This window comes from Lissotriton helveticus, chromosome 6 (assembly GCF_964261635.1).
Source record: "Lissotriton helveticus chromosome 6, aLisHel1.1, whole genome shotgun sequence".
NCBI classification, from domain to species: Eukaryota; Metazoa; Chordata; class Amphibia; order Caudata; family Salamandridae; genus Lissotriton; species Lissotriton helveticus.
This window is the reverse complement of record NC_136067.1, coordinates 521,546,636-521,565,893: the sequence shown is the minus strand read 5'-3', so window position 1 is coordinate 521,565,893 and position 19,258 is coordinate 521,546,636. Positions and strand designations below refer to the sequence as shown.

The 19,258-nt window shown below is 47.5% G+C and overlaps 1 protein-coding gene across 4 annotated transcripts in view; it reads right to left on the bottom strand.

Annotated features, from left to right (window-relative positions):
• PRIM2 (DNA primase subunit 2) overlaps window positions 1–19,258 on the bottom strand; it is a 1,274,342-nt gene that overhangs the window by 1,032,016 nt on the left and 223,068 nt on the right. For all 4 annotated transcript variants that reach the window (XM_078647995.1, XM_078647996.1, XM_078647994.1 and 1 more), the window contains 2 exons: window positions 12,544–12,647; window positions 12,004–12,095 (listed from right to left, as the gene is read on the bottom strand). In XM_078647995.1, the coding sequence (XP_078504121.1) occupies window positions 12,004–12,095; window positions 12,544–12,647 (196 nt within the window). The remainder of the gene's footprint in view (window positions 1–12,003; window positions 12,096–12,543; window positions 12,648–19,258) is intronic.

Genomic DNA, 19,258 nt, shown 5'->3' with positions numbered 1-19,258 from the left:
TATTTGCCAGGAGCCTACCTGGGCGCTCCCCTTCACCGTACCGCCGCGCCACACAATGCTTATTAAGGAACGATAGTTCCGTATCAGCCGCGTATCTAAACTCCACGCACAGTTCGTCTACGCGTAGTCAAGGACTCAGTGGGGGAGTCAAGCATATAGCGATCAATAGCAGCAATATCTTTCTCAATGCGGCCAAGCGTAGAGCGTAGAGCGTAGATCCCGCAAGACGCCGGCGTGTTTTGAGATACAAACTCCTCCGATATATGCTTTGAAGCCCTCCCACAAGACCGCCCATGTGTCAACAGAACCGGTGTTCAAGTCAAAATAGTCTTCGATCGCCTTACGGACTTCTTCGTTAAAAACAGAGTCTAGCAGGGCACGGCCCGGAAATCGCCACTGTCTCTCAAAGCCACCCGCCCGAGGAATGAGGAGCTGGAGGATCACTGGGGAGTGATCGGAGAGGGTGCGGGGAAGAGTCAAGACCTTCCCCAACCAACCCACCACCCCAGGAGAAACGAGCCAATAGTCTATTCTCGTCCAAGTGTTGTGGAACCCAGAATAGTGAGTGAATGCAGGATGTTGAGCGTGGAGATGTAATTCCACGTCCACTAAGGAGTATTGAGCACAAATCTCCCTTAGTGCCTGTCTGGCGTGTAGTTTAGTGTCGGGGGATGAGGCAGTGCTGTCCCTAGAATGGTCCATCAAAAGATGGAAGTCACCACCCATGGTCAAAAGTCCGGCGTCGATGGAAAGGAGGCGAGTCAATAGGGAGTGAAAAAAGGCGGGGAATCAGTGTTTGGGCCATATACCCCCACCAAGGTAACCTTGTGTCCCATCAATAACCCAGTGATAATTAAAAAGCTGCCATCAGGGTCCTGATGTGTGGTGAAGTGCGCAAACTGAACTCTCTTGTGAATAAAGATGGAAACCCTGCGCGCTTATCTACTATAGTTGGAAAAGAACCTGTGGGGTCCCCAGCCAGAAGCCATCAGAGCACCGTCCGTGCCAGATAAGTGGGTCTCCTGCATAAACATGTTATCTGCCTTGTGCCGTGCCACATAGTTCAGGACCTGCCTGCGCTTCCTAGTATTATGTAGGCCACGTACATTCCATGATAACAAAGAGAGCCCGGAAGGACCGGGCACATTCCCTAGCTGTGCCATCCAAACTGCATCAAACCTGTCATAGCTGTGTATGCATGCATCACATTACATATCTTAATCAGCACCGATTGTAAACTGGAAAAACCATTGCAAAACAAAAAACCAACCCCCCCCCCCACCACCACCACTCCCCAACCAACCTCTAACACCCCAGAAAGAGGCAGACCTAAACATAACGAAACATAACTCCAACCACAAAGGTATTCACCATGGAGCGTGGCAACGCCACGCCAGTCGGGCATATCAACAATTAAGCATTGTACAAAGCAGCGTGCGCGAAAAGTGGAAGAGGAAAAAGGAAACCAGCATCGATATTAAGACACATTAAAGGAACATATCAATGTGAGCGACCATTAGCCAGCCCCGGTCTGGGAGAAAAGGTCAGCGCTGGACTGCGACGCCTGCATTGATGGGGGAAGTAGATCTGGACCATCCTGCTGCACCGGTGTGATCTTTCTTGTAGTCTCTGAAGAACTCCTGTGCTTCATTTGGTGTGTCGAAAATCTGCGGTCTGTCGTTAATGTCCACCTTAAAGACGAGCTGGGTACAACATTCCATAACGGAGTCCCACATTCTTAAGCATCGCCTTAACGCTCTGAAACTTGCGCCTGGCCTCCTGTACCATGATGGTGAAGTCTGGGAAAAACGACAACCTGTTCCCCTGCCACCGGACCTCTCCCATCTCACGAGCAGCACGCAACACAGTGTCTCTATCCCTAAAGTTCATGAGCCGAGCGATGATGAGCCTAGGAGGTAAGCCGGGCCTGGGGCGTGGGCCCAACGACCTATGGGCGCGCTCAACCACGAAGTCCTGGGTGAAGGTTTCTCTGCCAAAAAGATCGGAAAGCAGCTGCTCAACTAATGAATCCATACGACCGGTGGCAGTCGTCTTCGGAACACCCAGTATGCGTACATTGGTACGGCGCCCCCTGGCCTCCAAATCCTCACTTTTTTTATTTTCCACAAAAGTTTTTTATTGGGAGTTTTCAAACAGAAGAAAACATGACATACATAAATCATGAAAAATACAAATCATGAAAAATATGAAAATATGAAATTTGACAATACATACATCTGAAATCACAATTAACACAAATAGAAATAATAATAATAACAATGCTATGTATCAGACGTATTGATGCAGAAAGAACATCGGTGTTTGGATGCAACATTGCAAGTACGAGAACTGTGCACACTACCAAGTGAGATGTGAGAGGAGGGGCGCAGGAGAGCCCTGAGCTAGTTCGGGTGATCATGGTGGTTTATGGAGGTTAAAGTATTTGTCTAGCAGGGACCACAGTTTCCTGTGTGGGGGGCGCCAAGGGGTGTTTATGAGTGAAATGTTGTCGGCACCTCTTAAATTGGAGACCCAGTTAAGCCAATGCGGGACAGATGCTTTGTGGGTGTCCTTCCAATTGTTTAGGATTATTTTAACAGCAGCGGTGACTAGTATATCAAGCAATACCTTATCGTTATCATTAAGTATATCAGCCTTGGCAGAGCCCAATACTAGGGTGGAAAATTCTCGTGGTAGGGAGATGGGGAGCACCTTGGCGATGAATTCAAAAAAAATTTCCCAATAGCCTGCAACGCAGGTACACTTAAATAATAAGTGTTCGAAATCGCCTCCTTCCTCTGTGCAGTTCCAACATGTATCGTCGTCCCTAATGTTATGTAAGAAGAGATTTTGGGGGGTCCAGAAGGCTTTATGGAGGAGCCAGAATTTAGTCTGGGCGAGAGTAGGGCTAATTTTGTGACGTGTGGTGGATTCCCAAGTTCTGGCCCACTCCACCTTCGAGGTTGGTGTAGATGAGTAGGACTCCCAAAAGAGGCGCATGGATTCTGTCAGGGTGGGCTGCTGCGGACGCATCAGCTTGTATAGCTTAGAGACCTGATGGCCAAGTTTGTTGAGGTTCGCTAGATAGGCAGGGAGGGAAGGAGTGCTGTTGAGCTTGGCTTTGGAGATAGCCACCTTGACATTGAAGAAATTATAAAATTCTATATCTGGAAGATCATATCGGTCTCGTATTTCAGTAAAAGGGAGCGGACCGGCGTCATTAAACAGCTGGTGTGGGAAGAACAAGCCTCTCGCAACCCAAGTATCGTTGTATAGAGGTTTCCCTTTATATGTCAAAATAGGGTTGTGCCATAAGGATTCCCATTTTGTTCTTTTGAACTGATGCAGTAGGTGTCTGCTTACTTGCAAAAGGGCTGCTTTTGTGGTTTTAAAAATGGATCCTGAGCAGAAGGAGGGACGGAATGTAATGGTCAGGAAGGAGGTTGAGTCAAGGGACTGAAGGAGGGCCCTTTCTACCGTAAGCCACACAGGGGTGTATCCTGGCTGAGGCGTCAGCCAGTGTGAGCCCTGTCTGGCAAGGAAAGCCGTTTGGTAAAGTTTGCTAGGTTAATCCCTCCTTGGGATTTGTCAAGTAGCAATTTTTTCAGACTGATTCTGGCTCTTTTCCCTTGCCATAAGAAGGTGGATATCAATGTGTCAAGCCTATGGTGAAAGTCCCGGGAAAGTGTGAGAGGTAACATGGTGATGAGGTAATTGACAAAGGGGGAAATCATCATCTTGATGGTTTCAATCCGGCCCCACCAAGTGATGAACCGAGGGGACCAACCATCTAGGAGTCGCTTAATTTTGTCAAGGGTGGAGGACTCATTGTGGCGAAGCGTACCAATCAGGGAGTCCTCAAACTCAATTCCTAAATATTTGATAACACCACTTTGCCAAGCCAAGCCAGAGTCACCGAGGACGTTTCTGGTGGTGTGCACATCAAGAGGTTTGACCTCCGATTTGTCCCGATTTAGTTTGTAACCGGAGAGGGACGAATACCTGTCAATTGATGACATAAGGGCTTTTATGGAGTTCTCAGGGTCTTCAGTTGCTATTAAAATGTCGTTGGCGTAAGCCGCTAGTTTCACCTGAGTTTCATTGAAGGTCACACCCGCTATTTCTTTAGTGCGTTTGATGTCAGTTAGAGGGGGTTCAAGGGCCAGGAGGAACAATGCAGGGGAAAGAGGGCAGCCTTGTCTAGTACCTTGATAAAGGCAGAATGGGTTAGAAAGGGTGCCATTGATGGCGATTCTGGCGGACGGGGAGGAGTATAGGGCCATTACCATATTGATGAACGTGTGGCCTAGATTAAAGGATTGCATGCAATGCTGTAGGAATGTCCAAGAAACCTTATCGAAGGCTTTTTCGGCATCCAAGGTTATGGCAACCATTGGAGCGGGTGAGGTCTTGGCTTTTTCTAAGATGTGACATAAGAGCCTGGTATTATCGTTTGACATCCGATGTTTTAAGAACCCTACTTGTGAGGTGCTAATCAATTTGGGAAGCAGGGCATTGAGTCTTGTTGCTAGGATCTTAGCATAGATTTTGAAATCTAGATTTATCAATGAGATGGGGCGATAATTCTTGGTTAAAAGTGGATCTTTGCCATCTTTGGGGATCACGATTATGGTAGCCTCACTCATGGAAGGGGAGATGCTGCAATTGGCTGCTACTGAGTTAAAGAGCGCCCGGAGGGTGGGGGTAAGTGGTTTGTCAAAGGCCTTGTAGAAGGCCACGGAAAAACCATCCGGGCCGGGGGTCTTATTACTTTTAAGCGTTTTTATGGAAGACAAGATCTCTGTGTTTGTGATGGGGGAGCCTATGTGTGTATTGTCCTCCTTTGAAAGTTTAGGGAGATTCACGGATTCCAGGTAATTATCGCAGGCTTCCTTGTCAAAGGTCAGATCATTTTTGTACAGGTCCTCATAAAATACTTTTAATTTTGGCTTGCTTAGTGTGAACAATATTTGCTGGGTCTTTGATTGAGGTGATAGTGGTCAGTTTCTGTTTAAGATATGAAGCAAGGAGTTTCCCAGCCATGTTTCCTTCACATAACTTTAGGGCTTTGAATCTATTGATCCAAACCCCAGCTCGTTTGCTAGTAATAGCATTGTATTCATATTTTTTCTTGACTAAAAGGTCAAGGGCTGCTGTGTTGTCAGGGTTGGACTTGTAGTTCGCTTCTAAGTTTTTAATATCTTCTTCGAGGTTTACTAAATCTTTATTTAGTTCCTTGTTGGTTTTGGCTCTAATGTTAATGATAACACCACGAATTGTGTCTTTAAGCGCATCCCACATAGTGGAGGGAGCTGTATCAGGTATCATTCAGTAAAATATATTCTTCTATGGCCTTTGCTATCTGTTGTTTGTTATCAGGGTCGGTTAAGATTTCTTCGTTGAAGCGCCATCTCCTAGGTGGCAGAATCGAACGGAAACCAGCAAGTTTGGTGCTAATACATGTGTGGTCGGAGACTAGTTTCGGGACAATGTCGGTTTCCTCAATGAGAAGGGTAAAGGAGCTCGAGACACTTTTCGCCTGCTCTTTTCCTATTGGCTCTAGAACCACTCCTTCCGGAGATTAAACCAAATCAAAACATTACTGGTATATCATTCGGCGCCACGAATGTGAAACATGCGACTTATGCAGATGATATCCTGATGGTCACTGAACAACCAGATATCTCTATCTTGTTTCGATAGATGACATCTCTGATGTCATCTATCGAAACTTACTCCTCACATTCCGGCTACAAGCTAAACAGGGATAAATCCGAAGTAAAACCTCTGAACATCTTTACCAACAGAGAGGTGTTAGGCACATATGGACTCTGTTGGCAAAGTAGCTTCATCAAGTACCTAGGTATAGAATTTGGTAGCTCCACGCTTGAGACCCTCCAACAGAAGGAAAACGCGACCCTTGAGAAAATCAAAAAACAACTAGACGTGTGGACACCCCGTTTAATTACCTGCTGGGGTAGAATCGAGACCATTAAAATGATGACTGCGCCTCTGATCAACTATTTAATATCTATGCTACCCCTAACGCTATCCCACGAGTTCCACCACAAACTTGATAAGATGCTCTCAAATTTCATTTGGAAAAGTAAAAGAGCAAGGATCAGCTTACAGAAACTAAGGTCGGACAAGTCACTTGGCGGGGTCAACCTTCCACACTTTAAAAGATACCAAACGGCCTTCTTAGCCAAACAAGGCTCATATTGGCTGTTCCCCCCCCCCCCCCCCCCCGACGGGTACTCACCTGTGTGGCTAGACATAGAAAGGGCCCTCCTGGGGGATACCCCTCCACTCTCAGTACTGTCAAAAACGAATCAAATCTCATGCTCTAAATCCATATTTATTTACACCAAGTTGGCCTTGTTTAAAATTGACAAACTGCTGAACGCGTCAATACGTCGGTCTAGATGGGAACCAATTTGTTATAACCCTAGGATTACATATAAAGGCAAACCACTACACAACCACTCCTGGATTGAGAAAGGTATCCACTTTCCGTACCAACTTTATGAAGGTGCGTACTCCCTTCCTTTTTCAGAAGTCCAATGAAAATTCGGGATCAAACCCTCCGACTTCTACACCTTTCTTAACATAAAATCAGCCATTACTATAGCGAATCTGTCCTCCACTCCACCATCGCTGCCATCATTTTTCTCCAGACTAAATAGAATAGGTCATCAAGTCTCGAAGATGTATAAAATGCTAGGCCCACAGCCATCCAGACTAATCAAACACACTACGCAGTTTTGGTCCTCTCTCTCGCCTCCTTTAATATCTCTGAACAGGATTGGTCCGCGGCGTAGAAATCTTGCATGTGTCGCAAAATAAGCCCTACGCTTTCACAGACCAAATTCTGGCTCATGCACAGGGTCTTCTGGATGCCGGCTCGCCTCTATGCACACAAAATCAGCCCTGATGCCTTTTGCTGGAACTGCAAGCGTGCGGAAGGGGATTTGGACCATCTAATCCTCCAATGGGAGTGTGTCTCTGCCTACTGGAAGAGTATTTTTGAATTCATACACAATTTATTCGCCATTAAAACCCCCAAAAGAACTTCCCTTTCTAGTGTTTGGCTTCATCAAAGCTGAGCACCTAACTGAATCTGACAGAGCCCTATTAGACCTCCTACTCATAGCGGCTGTTAAGGTTGTACTTAACAACTGGAAAGATACAAAGAAGGCCAACTTCGCATGCTGGTTGAACTGGGCGATTAACCTCCGAGGGGCAGACAATATTACTCTACAGCAGTCACCTTGGGGCCCAGCGCGAAGGGAGATATGGATCACACTGGATAACTACTTCAGCGCTCATAAACCTCCGTGAATGGCCCTGGTTCCTGACCATACACACTCTGCTTAGAGTTCCCAGGACGGGTGGAGATAACATGTTTTCTAGTCACTATGACGTGGTGCACTTTCTTCTTCTTCTTACTACTCTTCCTCTTACTCTTCTTCTCCCTCTTATCTTTATCTTCTTCTCCGTATCTGATACTTCTCCTTCTTCTTGACCTTCCCCTTCTCATAGCCTTGTGTTAATAATAAGGGTGCCTGTATAATACTCGGACTCATCTGAACATGCTAATACCTATTCTAGCTGCCAAGTTACTTATCGATTGTTTTGTCATGTTATCAACATCTCAGATCTCGATTTGTTCAGATGTATGTACACCTGCCCGCTAAATGTACCCACATTGCATCCTTTTGTCTTGTATCCTTTAAATAATCCAATAAAAACATGCGAGATCAAAAAGAATATGGGGGTCATCTTACATTATTAGTTTAGGTCATCTTACATTATTAGTCTCCAATATTTTGTAATAAGCTCTAAAACTCGTTGATATGTTATTTCACTGTTGACCTAATACTGTTGTTTAAGTAGGCAATAGAGTACACATTTCGCATTGATATTGTGTGCTATATTCTGACATGATCTGTTTACTTTTGCAATACATTGGGACTCTTTTGCCAATTGATCCTAGCATCCTGGGTAGGGTTCTTAAACACTCAAGCTGTATTGATTCATTTGACGCAAAAAGATATGTCATGACTGCTGAGTGCATCTAGTTGACACTTATTGTCTTGTGATTCCATAACGCTCCATAGTTGTATCTTAGTTTCCCCTTTGGAATCCCTTATCCTTAACGTTCTCTATCTTGGCCGCTATTCACAGCCCAGGTCATAGAACTTATGATATACCATCCTTGTCCCACTCTTGGATGCTCTGAGTACCTCATAATATCCTGATTGTGATATTGCCATTAGTAATATGCTGTTTATTAACCTTGTTTTGCCTAGTGACGGTACTGCCGTCGTTCTCCCCACGTACGTATTTTGAGGGGGGGTGGGGAGGGAGGGGGGTTGAGGGGAGGGTTGAAGAACTGGTGAAGGGGGGAGGAGGGAGGGGAGGAGGGGGAGGGTGAAAAGGTAGTTGACATGTATGTTATTTGTTTTTTTTTGTTATGTTTCATTTTCTTGCAAAGATGCAGTATCCTACACCGATGTTAGATTACATGGTTCACACACTAACATGAGCCCCGGCTTGAAAATATCCTCTAGTCCTTCTTGGCGGACACCAGTACATCCTACACCCTATAATACTGCACGGTTGTCACACTCAACGATCCAATCAGACTCCGATGGCCGACACTAAGTCCCTTTCAGAAAATCTTAACAATCTCCCTGAATGTTAAGGGTCTTAATCACCCGGTAAAGAGACGGAAAGTCGTTGAGTACCTTGCTAAGTCAAAAGGGGATATCCTCCTACTACAGGAAACCAAACTATCGGAAGAAGACACACGATTCATTAACCTCCATTGGATCTCACACACACTCTGCTCCCCCGCTGACAACAAGAAAGGTGGTGTAATCACACTGATCGCAAAAAAAATCGAATCTAGCTGTTGTCTCACAAACACACGATACGGAGGGAAGGTTGCTAATCACACATCTTTTAAGGGATGATGACCCCATACATATTGTGGATATATACGGGCCTAACTCGGACGACCCGGACTTCTGGGACTCGATTGCCCGGGCCATGGAAAATATCCCACAGGACGACCTACTAGTGGTAGGGGGTGATTTTAACCTTCCTCTGGACCCAATTCTTGATCGACAGTCTAAATGTACATTTGACCATTCACGATCACGAGGCACTCCTGCGCCTCTGTAACCGATAGCACCGCAAACATTCTTGGTGCCTTCAGAACCCTAATTGGAGGGATTACACCTTTTATTCTGCCCCACAAATCCTCATTCTTGATGGCCACTTCTTTAAGAATCTTCTCCACCCGTTCCAGCTGTTTCAAAGAGGAGGACGCCCCATCTTCAAGGTCAGAAGATACCCTGGACTCATCCAGCCGACGGTCATGGCCCTGAATTTTCGTGTTAATGTCAGCCAATTTTCTGTGGAGGTAGTCAAACCGGGCATCCAAAGCCTTGAACCCCGCTCTCATTTCAGCCATCATGGCGGCGGCCAGGGAGGACGAGCCATCCGCCTCTGGAGGGAGTGTAGCGTCCACGACCAGATCCGACTGGGCATCCGCCGCCGCTCCCTGCGTCTTACCAAACTGGAGCTTTGTCTGCTTGGGATCCTTTTTCACCATTGTCGCAAGACGGAGAGAGGGGCAGCAGCAACGCAGGCTTGAAGGTACATGGCACCTAGGATCGTGCAAGGCCGACCAAGGAGGGGCAGCAAAGCAGGGCGGGCGAGGCAAGGCGGACTGTAGATCCAGAAGCCAGGTAGGTAACACCAGGTGAGAAGGAGAGCAGGCCCAGGGCGCACTCACAATGGGGCCAATTGAGAACAGGAGGCGAGCAGCGGACAACCGTGTCCAGAAAGAAACAAGGGGCGGTGAGCCACCAAGCAGCGGGCCCCTCAGTGGTGTCACGGTGGCAGGGAGGGAGGCCCGAGGCAATCCAGGCGCGGAGGATTTGTGGTGGAAATCAGGAGCCAAGAGCCATTGAGGGATAAGGCATTGCAGCAGTCTGGAGTGCCAAGCTAGCACACCATGGTGGAGCAGCAGAGAGCCGGCCGAAGGAGCAGAGCCCTATTCATCTGCAGGGCTGGAGAGAGTATGCCAGGTAACTGCCGGGCCAGTCCAGTCCGCCAGGCTGCAGGCGCCCGCAGAGAAGCCCCACATCGGCGAGGGAAGGAGCCGAGAACCGGCTCACAAAGCCTGCTGGATTAAGGGCACCCCCGGGGGGGGGCAGAGGGGGAGAGACCAGCCGCCGCACGCCGCCTCAACAACCCGACCGCCGCCCAACGCCCGGAGCCCTCCCCACAAACCCGCCCCCCAAAGCCGGCAGCCCAGCAACTCTAGGCCCCGGCCGCACGGCGCGGAACAGGCCCAGTAAGGCCCGGGCTCCACACCGGCCGCCGGGACCAGACCGTACCGGCAGCGGCCGAGGGGCAGGAAGCGAGAGAAAACCCGGGCAGCCAGCGGAGGGTGTATCAGCAAGGAAGGGGGCAGCATGGGGCACAGGCTCACCTTGTCCCCGGCGGCGCCGCGCTCAGGCGAAGTAGGCCGCAGGAAGGCTCCAGCGCAGTCGGGCCGCGGAGTCTCCTCCAGCAGGGCCCCTCTCCGTTTCAGGCCTCACATCGTGCCACACCAGCCTCCGGGCACTGGCGAACAGCCTCTGGGTGAAAATAATCACTGCTGCTTCGAGGGAGAAGCGAGTTGGATCGCCCGACCGGCGGAGCTTCAGTTGGATGCGGCCATCTTGGTCGCCTGGGTGGCCACGCCCCATCAAGGTGTAAACTTAATTGGGAATTCACGTATTAAAACATCTAGAAAACTGATGCTCTTTTATGTGAACTGTTTTTTTAAATGGTGACTGAGGGAGGATAGCTTCATTAATCATCCTGAGTTTGACAGTTTCATTTGGCAACTTAAACAATCACTAAGTTGGGAGATCGGTAAATGGAGAAATAAAAGATGATGAATCTGAGAGCAGAATGTGGGACATTTAGATCTAAATCCACACTAATTATTTGTGGGTAACCGAGGGATCAGCCAACTCTCCTGCAATGTTCAATAATTCAAGTTCCCAGTGTACCAGGTGAGTAGTGTTGTGTCCCCCAGGGCCAACTGGATACTGATCACAACTAGATTCTGCCCAATTTCCTTAGAGAAATAAATACGGTTCTTGTGATCGAATGTTGTGGTATGATGCAATCAAATACGTTGGATGCAGGAGAACAAGATGTGCACACACTGAAGTTCTAGCAATCTAAGATTTCATGGAACTACCCAATTAAGAAATTAACCAATCGCATTGGTAAAGGCTAGATATGGGTTTCAGCTTTGAACAAATGTTATCTTTACGCCACAAATAAAGACCATCTCAAAGTTGTTTGCCATATAATGTTAAGTTGGTCTCGCACCCAGCACTGAACTTTAAATCGAGGAAAGACTATTTGTTAGTCTGAAAAATTATTTACACAGAAAATAATCATGACTTCCGATATACAGTGGAACTACAGAGATATGACCATCTCTCTGAAGCGAAAAGAATTTTGTGCATTTAGGCCCCAGTTAACCAGACTTTCATCAAGGTTTAAGTACAAACGCATTTTGCTCTCTACCTCTCATCAGACTAAATAGGATTTGAAGATATAAAATGGGGAAAAACAGAGAGGATATCAGATTCTAGACTTTAAATATTTGACAAAAAAACACATTGATGGTCAAATTCTAAATTAAGGTCTTAAAACCCTTTTCTTTAAAATGCATCATCTTCAATTCAGAATATTTGTTGTAACAGAATAATGTACCTTGCATTTTATGTCCGTTACGCTGAAAAATCCCAATACGGGTGTATTCTGGTGTAAATTGTATTTATGAATTTGCTAGTTATCATTGTTTATCAAGCATCTACAAACTACCACTGGTACTACTAAGCGATATATTTGAAAAACCAAAACCATGAAAAGCAAGAATTTAGACTAGTGACAAAAATGGAGTACTAATTCTGGTATACTTACGACTGGCAGTAGGCGAGGCGAAGAATGAAGTGAGAAATGTGGTCCTTCCGCCTGTTGTCATATTCGTCATCAGTTATGACACCTACGAGTGGCTGAAAGATAAACCAGAGTAAATAAATAACCATATGGCAAGCAGCACTACTGCTTCAACAACAATATAGTGTTGCGTTCCCACTACATCAGTGGAGATGGTTCTTTCCATAATAATGTACATTTCAGATATGTCCGGAAGTTACTCTCATGCCGGAGATAGTCTAATTATAGAACTTGTGAAGCAATGCATTGTAAGGTGTGTTATTTGTGCTTGGTAACAATGTAAGAAGCTCATGACAGCCAACGTTGTTGAGCCGTTGTTAATAAAAGGAATGTGAAAGTTAACAAATTTCCTCAACAAATTCCCAGTGTCTAATAACATACAAGATGTTCACTGTGACAAACAGTTTAACAAACTGTAACTAACTTATTATATCCGCAAAAATGTAGTCCCCTTACAACCGCCAACTCGTAATACAGTTGCTACTACCACTGCGTCACACTTACCCTGTATGGAAACTTAAGCTTCCGCAGTTCACCTTCGAGCTTCATTTTGTACTGGTCCTGGGATTTCACGTAGCTCACCCCAAGATTTTCAACTGCCTTCAGAACTAAATAATTCCAAAATAGGCATATTAGTCCAATAGAAAAACATTATTAGAAGGCCATAAGCATGACAGATTCAAGATAAAAAACAGTTTAGCAAAAGGGAACGAGTCAGACTGTGGGTGAAACGAGTGGAAGCATCAAAAACGACAAAAAGGCCTGGATAAACGACATCATGTTTTATCAGTGGTTGTCGATACCACAAAACCAGTCAAAGTAACGATTGGAAAACGTGCCTCGAGAATGCCAATTTTTGGCAGCAGACATTATTTGTGCTCCTCTTTGGAAATCAGAACCTGCTTCAACATTTGGCAGAAGAGTTGAAGGTTAATTAAACATTTATGAAATGTAAATTCACACGAGGCCCTGAAAGAGCGTGATGGGATGATTAATACTATAATGTTTAACTCAAATGGATTTTGCTTTTTTGCACAGCAACTGACTTTGACAACAGTATTTGCAACAGCACTTTGTTATACTTCTTTTCCATCATTTAGCTTTTTCACCCACTAGAGCTTCAAAGTCAAATTTCGAAATCAAAGAAGCATATGTAAATTCAAATGTATCACCCATTATTCATACACTCCTAAAAGAATGAGGATCTCGTACCTGAACTCTCCTTCAGTGATTGGTAATGAAATGAAATGAAATGAAAAAATATTTCTAGAGCGCACTGCGGCCAAGCGGCTTCCTGGCGCTAAGGAGCACAACCGTGTCTGCCAAGGGGTCCGGGGGAATTTAGCCAGGAAAAGCCGGAAGAAAGAAGAAAGTTTTAAGAGCTTTACGAAAGTGTGAGAAGATAGGAATGGAGCGAATAGAGAGAGGGAGAGTATTCCAGATCTGGGGAGCCCGCACCGAGAAGCGGGTGCCTCCGGTGCGGGATTTACGGAAGCGGGGAACGTGAAGGAGAGAGAGAGAAGACGAACGAAGAGAACGACAAGGGGCATGAGAAGAGATTAAAGAATTGATAAAGAGAGGAGCGGAGCGGGCATGCGCCCGAAAAGCCAAACAGGCAAGTTTGAACTGGGATCTGAAGTGGACGGGGAGCCAGTGAAGGGATTTAAGGACAGGAGTGATGTGGGAAAACTTAGGAAGATGAAAAACAAGACGGGCCGCCTGGTTCAGGATGGCCTGGAGCCGGCGAGTTTCGTAGGCCGGAATGCCTACGTACAGGCCATTGCCATAATCCAGGCGGGATGTGATAAGGGCAGAGATGATGACTTTGAGGGCATCAACAGAAAAAAAAACGGGAAATTTTACGAATGAGGCGGAGGGAAAGAAAACAGGATGAGACGACGGAACTGATGTGCGCATGCATAGAAAGATCATTACTGATCTTGATGCCCAGGGTCCGGACAGAAGAAACTGGGGAGGGCGGAGAACCGAAGGAAAGGGGCCAGTGAACAGAGGACCAGGGGTTAGAGGGACCACCAGTGAGGACAAGCTCTGTCTTGTCAGGGTTGAGCTTCAAATGATTGAAGCTCATCCATTGGGAGATGAAGACAAGAGTAGAGCTGAACTTGGGGAGAGAGTAAGTAGGAGAAGATAGATCAAAGACGAGCTGGAGGTAGTCTGCGTAGTTGTACACCGAGACCCCCAGCTCGAGAAGGGAGAAAATGAGGGGGCGGATATAGAGATTGAAAAGAAGAGGGGAAAGAGAAGAGCCTTGGGGTACCCCACAGGTGACCGGGAGGGGGGGTGCAGAGAAGTCAGAGAGGTGAACTGCCTGTGATCTGCCCTGAAGAAAGGACGCGATCCAGGAGAGGGCAGTGCCCTGGATGCCCGCTGCGCTGACACGGTCGAGAAGAATGGCATGGTCGACCGTATCAAACGCAGCGGACAGATCCAAGAGGACTAAGGCCTGGGGGAGATTACTGTCGGCCTTCCCTTTCAGTTCATCCAGGACCGCAAGGACCACACTCTCAGTAGAGTGGCCAGGTCGAAAGCCAGCCTGGTGAGAGGCCAGGATGTTGTTCTCCTCGATGAAATTGGAGAGGCAGGATGTCACGTAGCTCTCGAGAATCTTCCCAAGATAGGGAAGAAGGGAGATCGGCCTAAAGTTCGATGGGAGGGAAGGGTAATGTGACCATGCTGCTGGGAGATAGCCAACTTTAGTCACCGATCTGCCTTGGATCACTATTCCTGTACTGAAAGATTTGCATTTATCTTCAGATGTTAAGCAAGAGTTCAGTTTAAAGTGGTTCAAGTGTGCAATGCGTATTTCAGGTGACATTGGTGCAAGATGAGAGAGTATAAATCCATGGAATGATGGTGCCATATTATATACAATCATCAACCATGCACCTCAGCATATTTTGGGCATCCCCCGCAGAAGGTGATTCAAGGAGATGGAGCAGGAATCTAGTAGTACATATGATTGGTGGATAACAATGTTTTGATATTTTCGCACTTCCTGCAATTCAGTTGGAGAGGTCCCAGACCAATCAGATGATACAAGGCCCTAATCATGTCAAATGGGGTCTTTCACCTCTGGTGTCCTGTACACCCATACATTTTGGAACATCAAGCTTGGATGGGAGCAAAGTACCTTTTCAGCACTTGACTCAAATTAGCTAGGTAGAGTAGTCAAGCATTTTCTAGCGATCGTTTTCTTTCTTCTTTAAAGAAGAAACATGCTTAGAAAATGGTACATGGAAAAACCAACTGGAACCCCTTGTAAAGAGATCTTGCAAACTACAAGTGATGCAAAACACATAATAGGGAAAATCACAGTGGAAAACAACTGCTAAATCCAAACTAGACCTCGGGGTTCGAAGTGACCTTGTAACATTGGAGGCAGGCGACCCCGGTGGCAGAGGGTTCGCGTCTGCAGTCAGGAGCAGCATTGATTTACTGTGTGTGTTTGTAGCACCCTGCTGATTGAGAACAGTGGCACTGCATTTTAAATTGCCATAGTTTTGTTTTTAACCTCTGCTGAAAATCAACAGGAGACTAATCTCACTTACTTTTCAGGGCTCGGTGGTGTGCAGGCGCCATTTTCCATTGGGCTGGCGACCTAGCTCGGCGCCACACCCCCGCGCTCCGCCCCTATTTAGGAGCGGCTTCCCATTGCTCGCTGTTGGAGGCAGGCGACCCCGGTGGCAGAGGGTTCGCGTCTGCAGTCAGGAGCAGCATTGATTTACTGTGTGTGTTTGTAGCGCCCTGCTGATTGAGAACAGTGGCACTGCATTTTAAATTGCCATAGTTTTGTTTTTAACCTCTGCTGAAAATCAACAGGAGACTAATCTCACTTACTTTTCAGGGCTCGGTGGTGTGCAGGCGCCATTTTCCATTGGGCTGGTGACCTAGCTCGGCGCCACACCCCCGCGCTCCGCCCCTATTTAGGAGCGGCTTCCCATTGCTCGCTGTTGGAGGCAGGCGACCCCGGTGGCAGAGGGTTCGCGTCTGCAGTCAGGAGCAGCATTGATTTACTGTATGTGTTTGTAGCGCCCTGCTGATTGAGAACAGTGGCACTGCATTTTAAATTGCCATAGTTTTGTTTTTAACCTCTGCTGAAAATCAACAGGAGACTAATCTCACTTACTTTTCAGGGCTCGGTGGTGTGCAGGCGCCATTTTCCATTGGGCTGGTGACCTAGCTCGGCGCCACACCCCCCGCGCTCCACCCCTATTTAAAGGCCCCCAATGAGGAAGCGCAGCGGACGAGCGCAGCGGGCGCGACGAAGGCGCGCCGAAGTCGAGCCTAAGTCAAGCCCGTCTGCACCTGTCTGCGGCCGGATGGAGCTAGGGGCGTGCTCTCATGCCTCTCCTATCTCTTATTCATCTGAGGATCTAAAAGTTATACAGGGCCATTGGTCGCTGTCCGATTCCATCATTAGCCACATTTCCTCTCTTGGCCTCGCTTCTCCATCTCTTCAGCTCCCTTCCTCTCATCTGATACCCTCGACGCAGCCCTTTTCTCACTCTGGCTCTTTATCTTCTTCTCCTCCTCTATCTATTATCCTGCTCAGCACCAGGTCAGCGGTTAGACACCATCAGGAGTTGTTTGTGTTGCTTGACTCTCACAAGCCTGACATATTGTTTTTAACCGAAACCTGGTTTTGTGAGTCCTCTCTGCCCTCTCTTCTGGCTGCTCTCCCCCCTTCTTATGTGGCTCTCCGTGCAGATCGCCCGGCGGGTAAGATAGGGGGCGGCGTGGCCATTATTGCCCGGTCAGAGTATAATTTTCAACTTCTTCCCTCCCCTCTTATTACCCCCACTGAGCATCTTGTGGTCCGCTTTCCTACCTTTTCTCCCCCACTTACTTGTTTACTAATGTATCGTCCGCCCCAGTTTTCACATTTGTTCATGCCAGCCCTTCGGGACTTATTGGCCACTTTGGCGGTCAATTACGCCTCAGTCCTAGTGTTAGGCGACTTTAATTATTGGCCCACGGACCCCCTTGAGTGCACTTCCTCCAAGCAGTTTACAGAATCACTTCAATCCCTGAATTTTGTTTCCCACATACAAGTCCCTACGCACATACAAGGACATGTGTTAGACCAGGTTTGGTCTCTCAATACTTCCGTTTCTTCTATGTCTGTGTCCCCATGCCCCTGGTCAGATCACGCTCTAATCTCCTTCTCCCTCCACCTTAACCCTGTCGCTAAGGTTCCGCTTGCCAAAAACACCTGGGCGCGGAATTGGAACCGTGTCGACTTCCCTTTGCGATCTTCTTCTCTCCTGAACTCTTCACCTAACCTGGTGGGCTTATCCTCCTCATCTCAAGCCATTTCCATCAACACCTGGCTTGCTGGAGGCTGTGACTCGGTAGCCCCCCTACGTCGGATTTCAACTAGACGGCCTAAGGAGTCAAAACGGTGGTTCAGTGAAGATCTGAAGGAAAAAAAGCTGTCCCTTCGGCGGGCTGAGAGGCAATGGAGAAGGGACTACTGCCCTTTCCTGAAAATCCATTACACCACACTATTAGGCGACTACAAAAGAGCCATACTAGGCGCCAAAACAGCCCACTTCTCAGCAAAAATCCTGGTGGCAGAGAATAAACCCAGGGAGATTTTCACAATTATTCACGATCTGGCCTTCTCTGACAGGGCCACACTTAAACCTCCTCCTACCCAGTCCTTATGTGATTCGTTGAATTCTTATTTTTTGGAAAAAATTATTAACATCAAGGCCAACATTCCACCCCCCTCTCTTACTTTTGTTGAACCTCTTCCCCCGACTGTCCAGCGCTGCCTTTCTTCGATCCCCCCTCTCACCGAAGAAGTGTTCTTGGCAATACTTCCCAAGGTGAAGTCAGGCTCCCCGGCGGACATCTGTCCGGCTCGTATTCAACAGATTTACTCTGTCTGCACTGAGCCCCCGATCACTTTTCTTAACAGTTCCCTTGCTCAGGGGGTTGTGATCCCAGCACTCAAATCTGCTACAATAGTGCCTATCCTGAAGAAGCCTGGTGCGGATCCTTCCGCCCCAGTTAACTATCGCCCTATCTCACTGTTGCCCTATTTGGGCAAGGTGCTTGAGCGCCATGTAACATCGGTACTCAGCGCCCATGTAGAAGTGAATGGGGGCCTAGCGTCTCGTCAGGCGGGCTTCCGGCCTAGGCACTCCACTGAGTCCGTTGTGGTGTCGGTCCTGGATAACCTCAGGGAGGGCATGGACCAAAACAAACACCAGGCCCTGGTGCTCCTCGATCTCTCCGCCGCTTTTGACACGGTGGACCATTCCATCTTGCTTTCACGTGTCGGAGCGGCGGGAATCGGGGGCTCAGCCCTGGTCTGGCTATCGTTCTTCCTGAGGGACCGCACCCAGGCGGTCCGGTTGGGGGATTTCTCTGCCACCCCACTTAAGGTCACTTGTGGTGTTCCCCAGGGTTCTTCCCTCTCTCCCCTTTTGTTCAATCTTTATATCTATCCTCTAATCTTTGCGCTCCAGCAGCAGGAGGTCACCGTATATAACTATGCGGATGACCTCCAGCTCATTTTTAATCTATCTTCTTCTCCCCATTCTACTTCCAACTTTCAGACTATTATGATTTTTATTAGGGACTGGATGAGCCACAACCATCTGAAGCTGAACCCAGATAAAACTGAGTTGGTTCTCACGGGTGGTTCTTCCAGTCCCTGGAACTCTTTATTCTGGCCCTCTTACTTTGGTCCCCCTCCCACTCCCTCTCCCACAGTTAAGACCTTAGGCATCAAAATGAACAATCATCTTACCCTCCAATCACAAATTAGTTCTGTTGTCTCTTCTTGCTTTCTCACTCTTCCCACTATTCGCTCTGTTTCTCGTTTTTTTTCTCCCCTGGCACTTAAACTGATCATGTCCGCCTTGGTGATCTCCCGGCTGGATTACGCCAATGCCCTATATAACGGCATCCCGGCGTACAGCCTACGGAAGCTTCAACTGGTCCAAAACCAGGCGGCCCGATTAGTGTACGGCCTTTCTCGTTCTCACCACTCAACTCCTCTATTGAAGACGCTCCACTGGCTGCCGGTCAGGGAGCGATCCCTTTTCAAAACAGGTTGTATGGTCTTTCAGGCGCGCCAGGGCCCTGCTCCCGCCTTCATTGCCTCTCTGTTAAGGGAATATGTCCCTGCCAGAGAGCTTCGCTCATCATCTCAATCACTTCTGCAGGTACCCCGATTTAAGCGCAA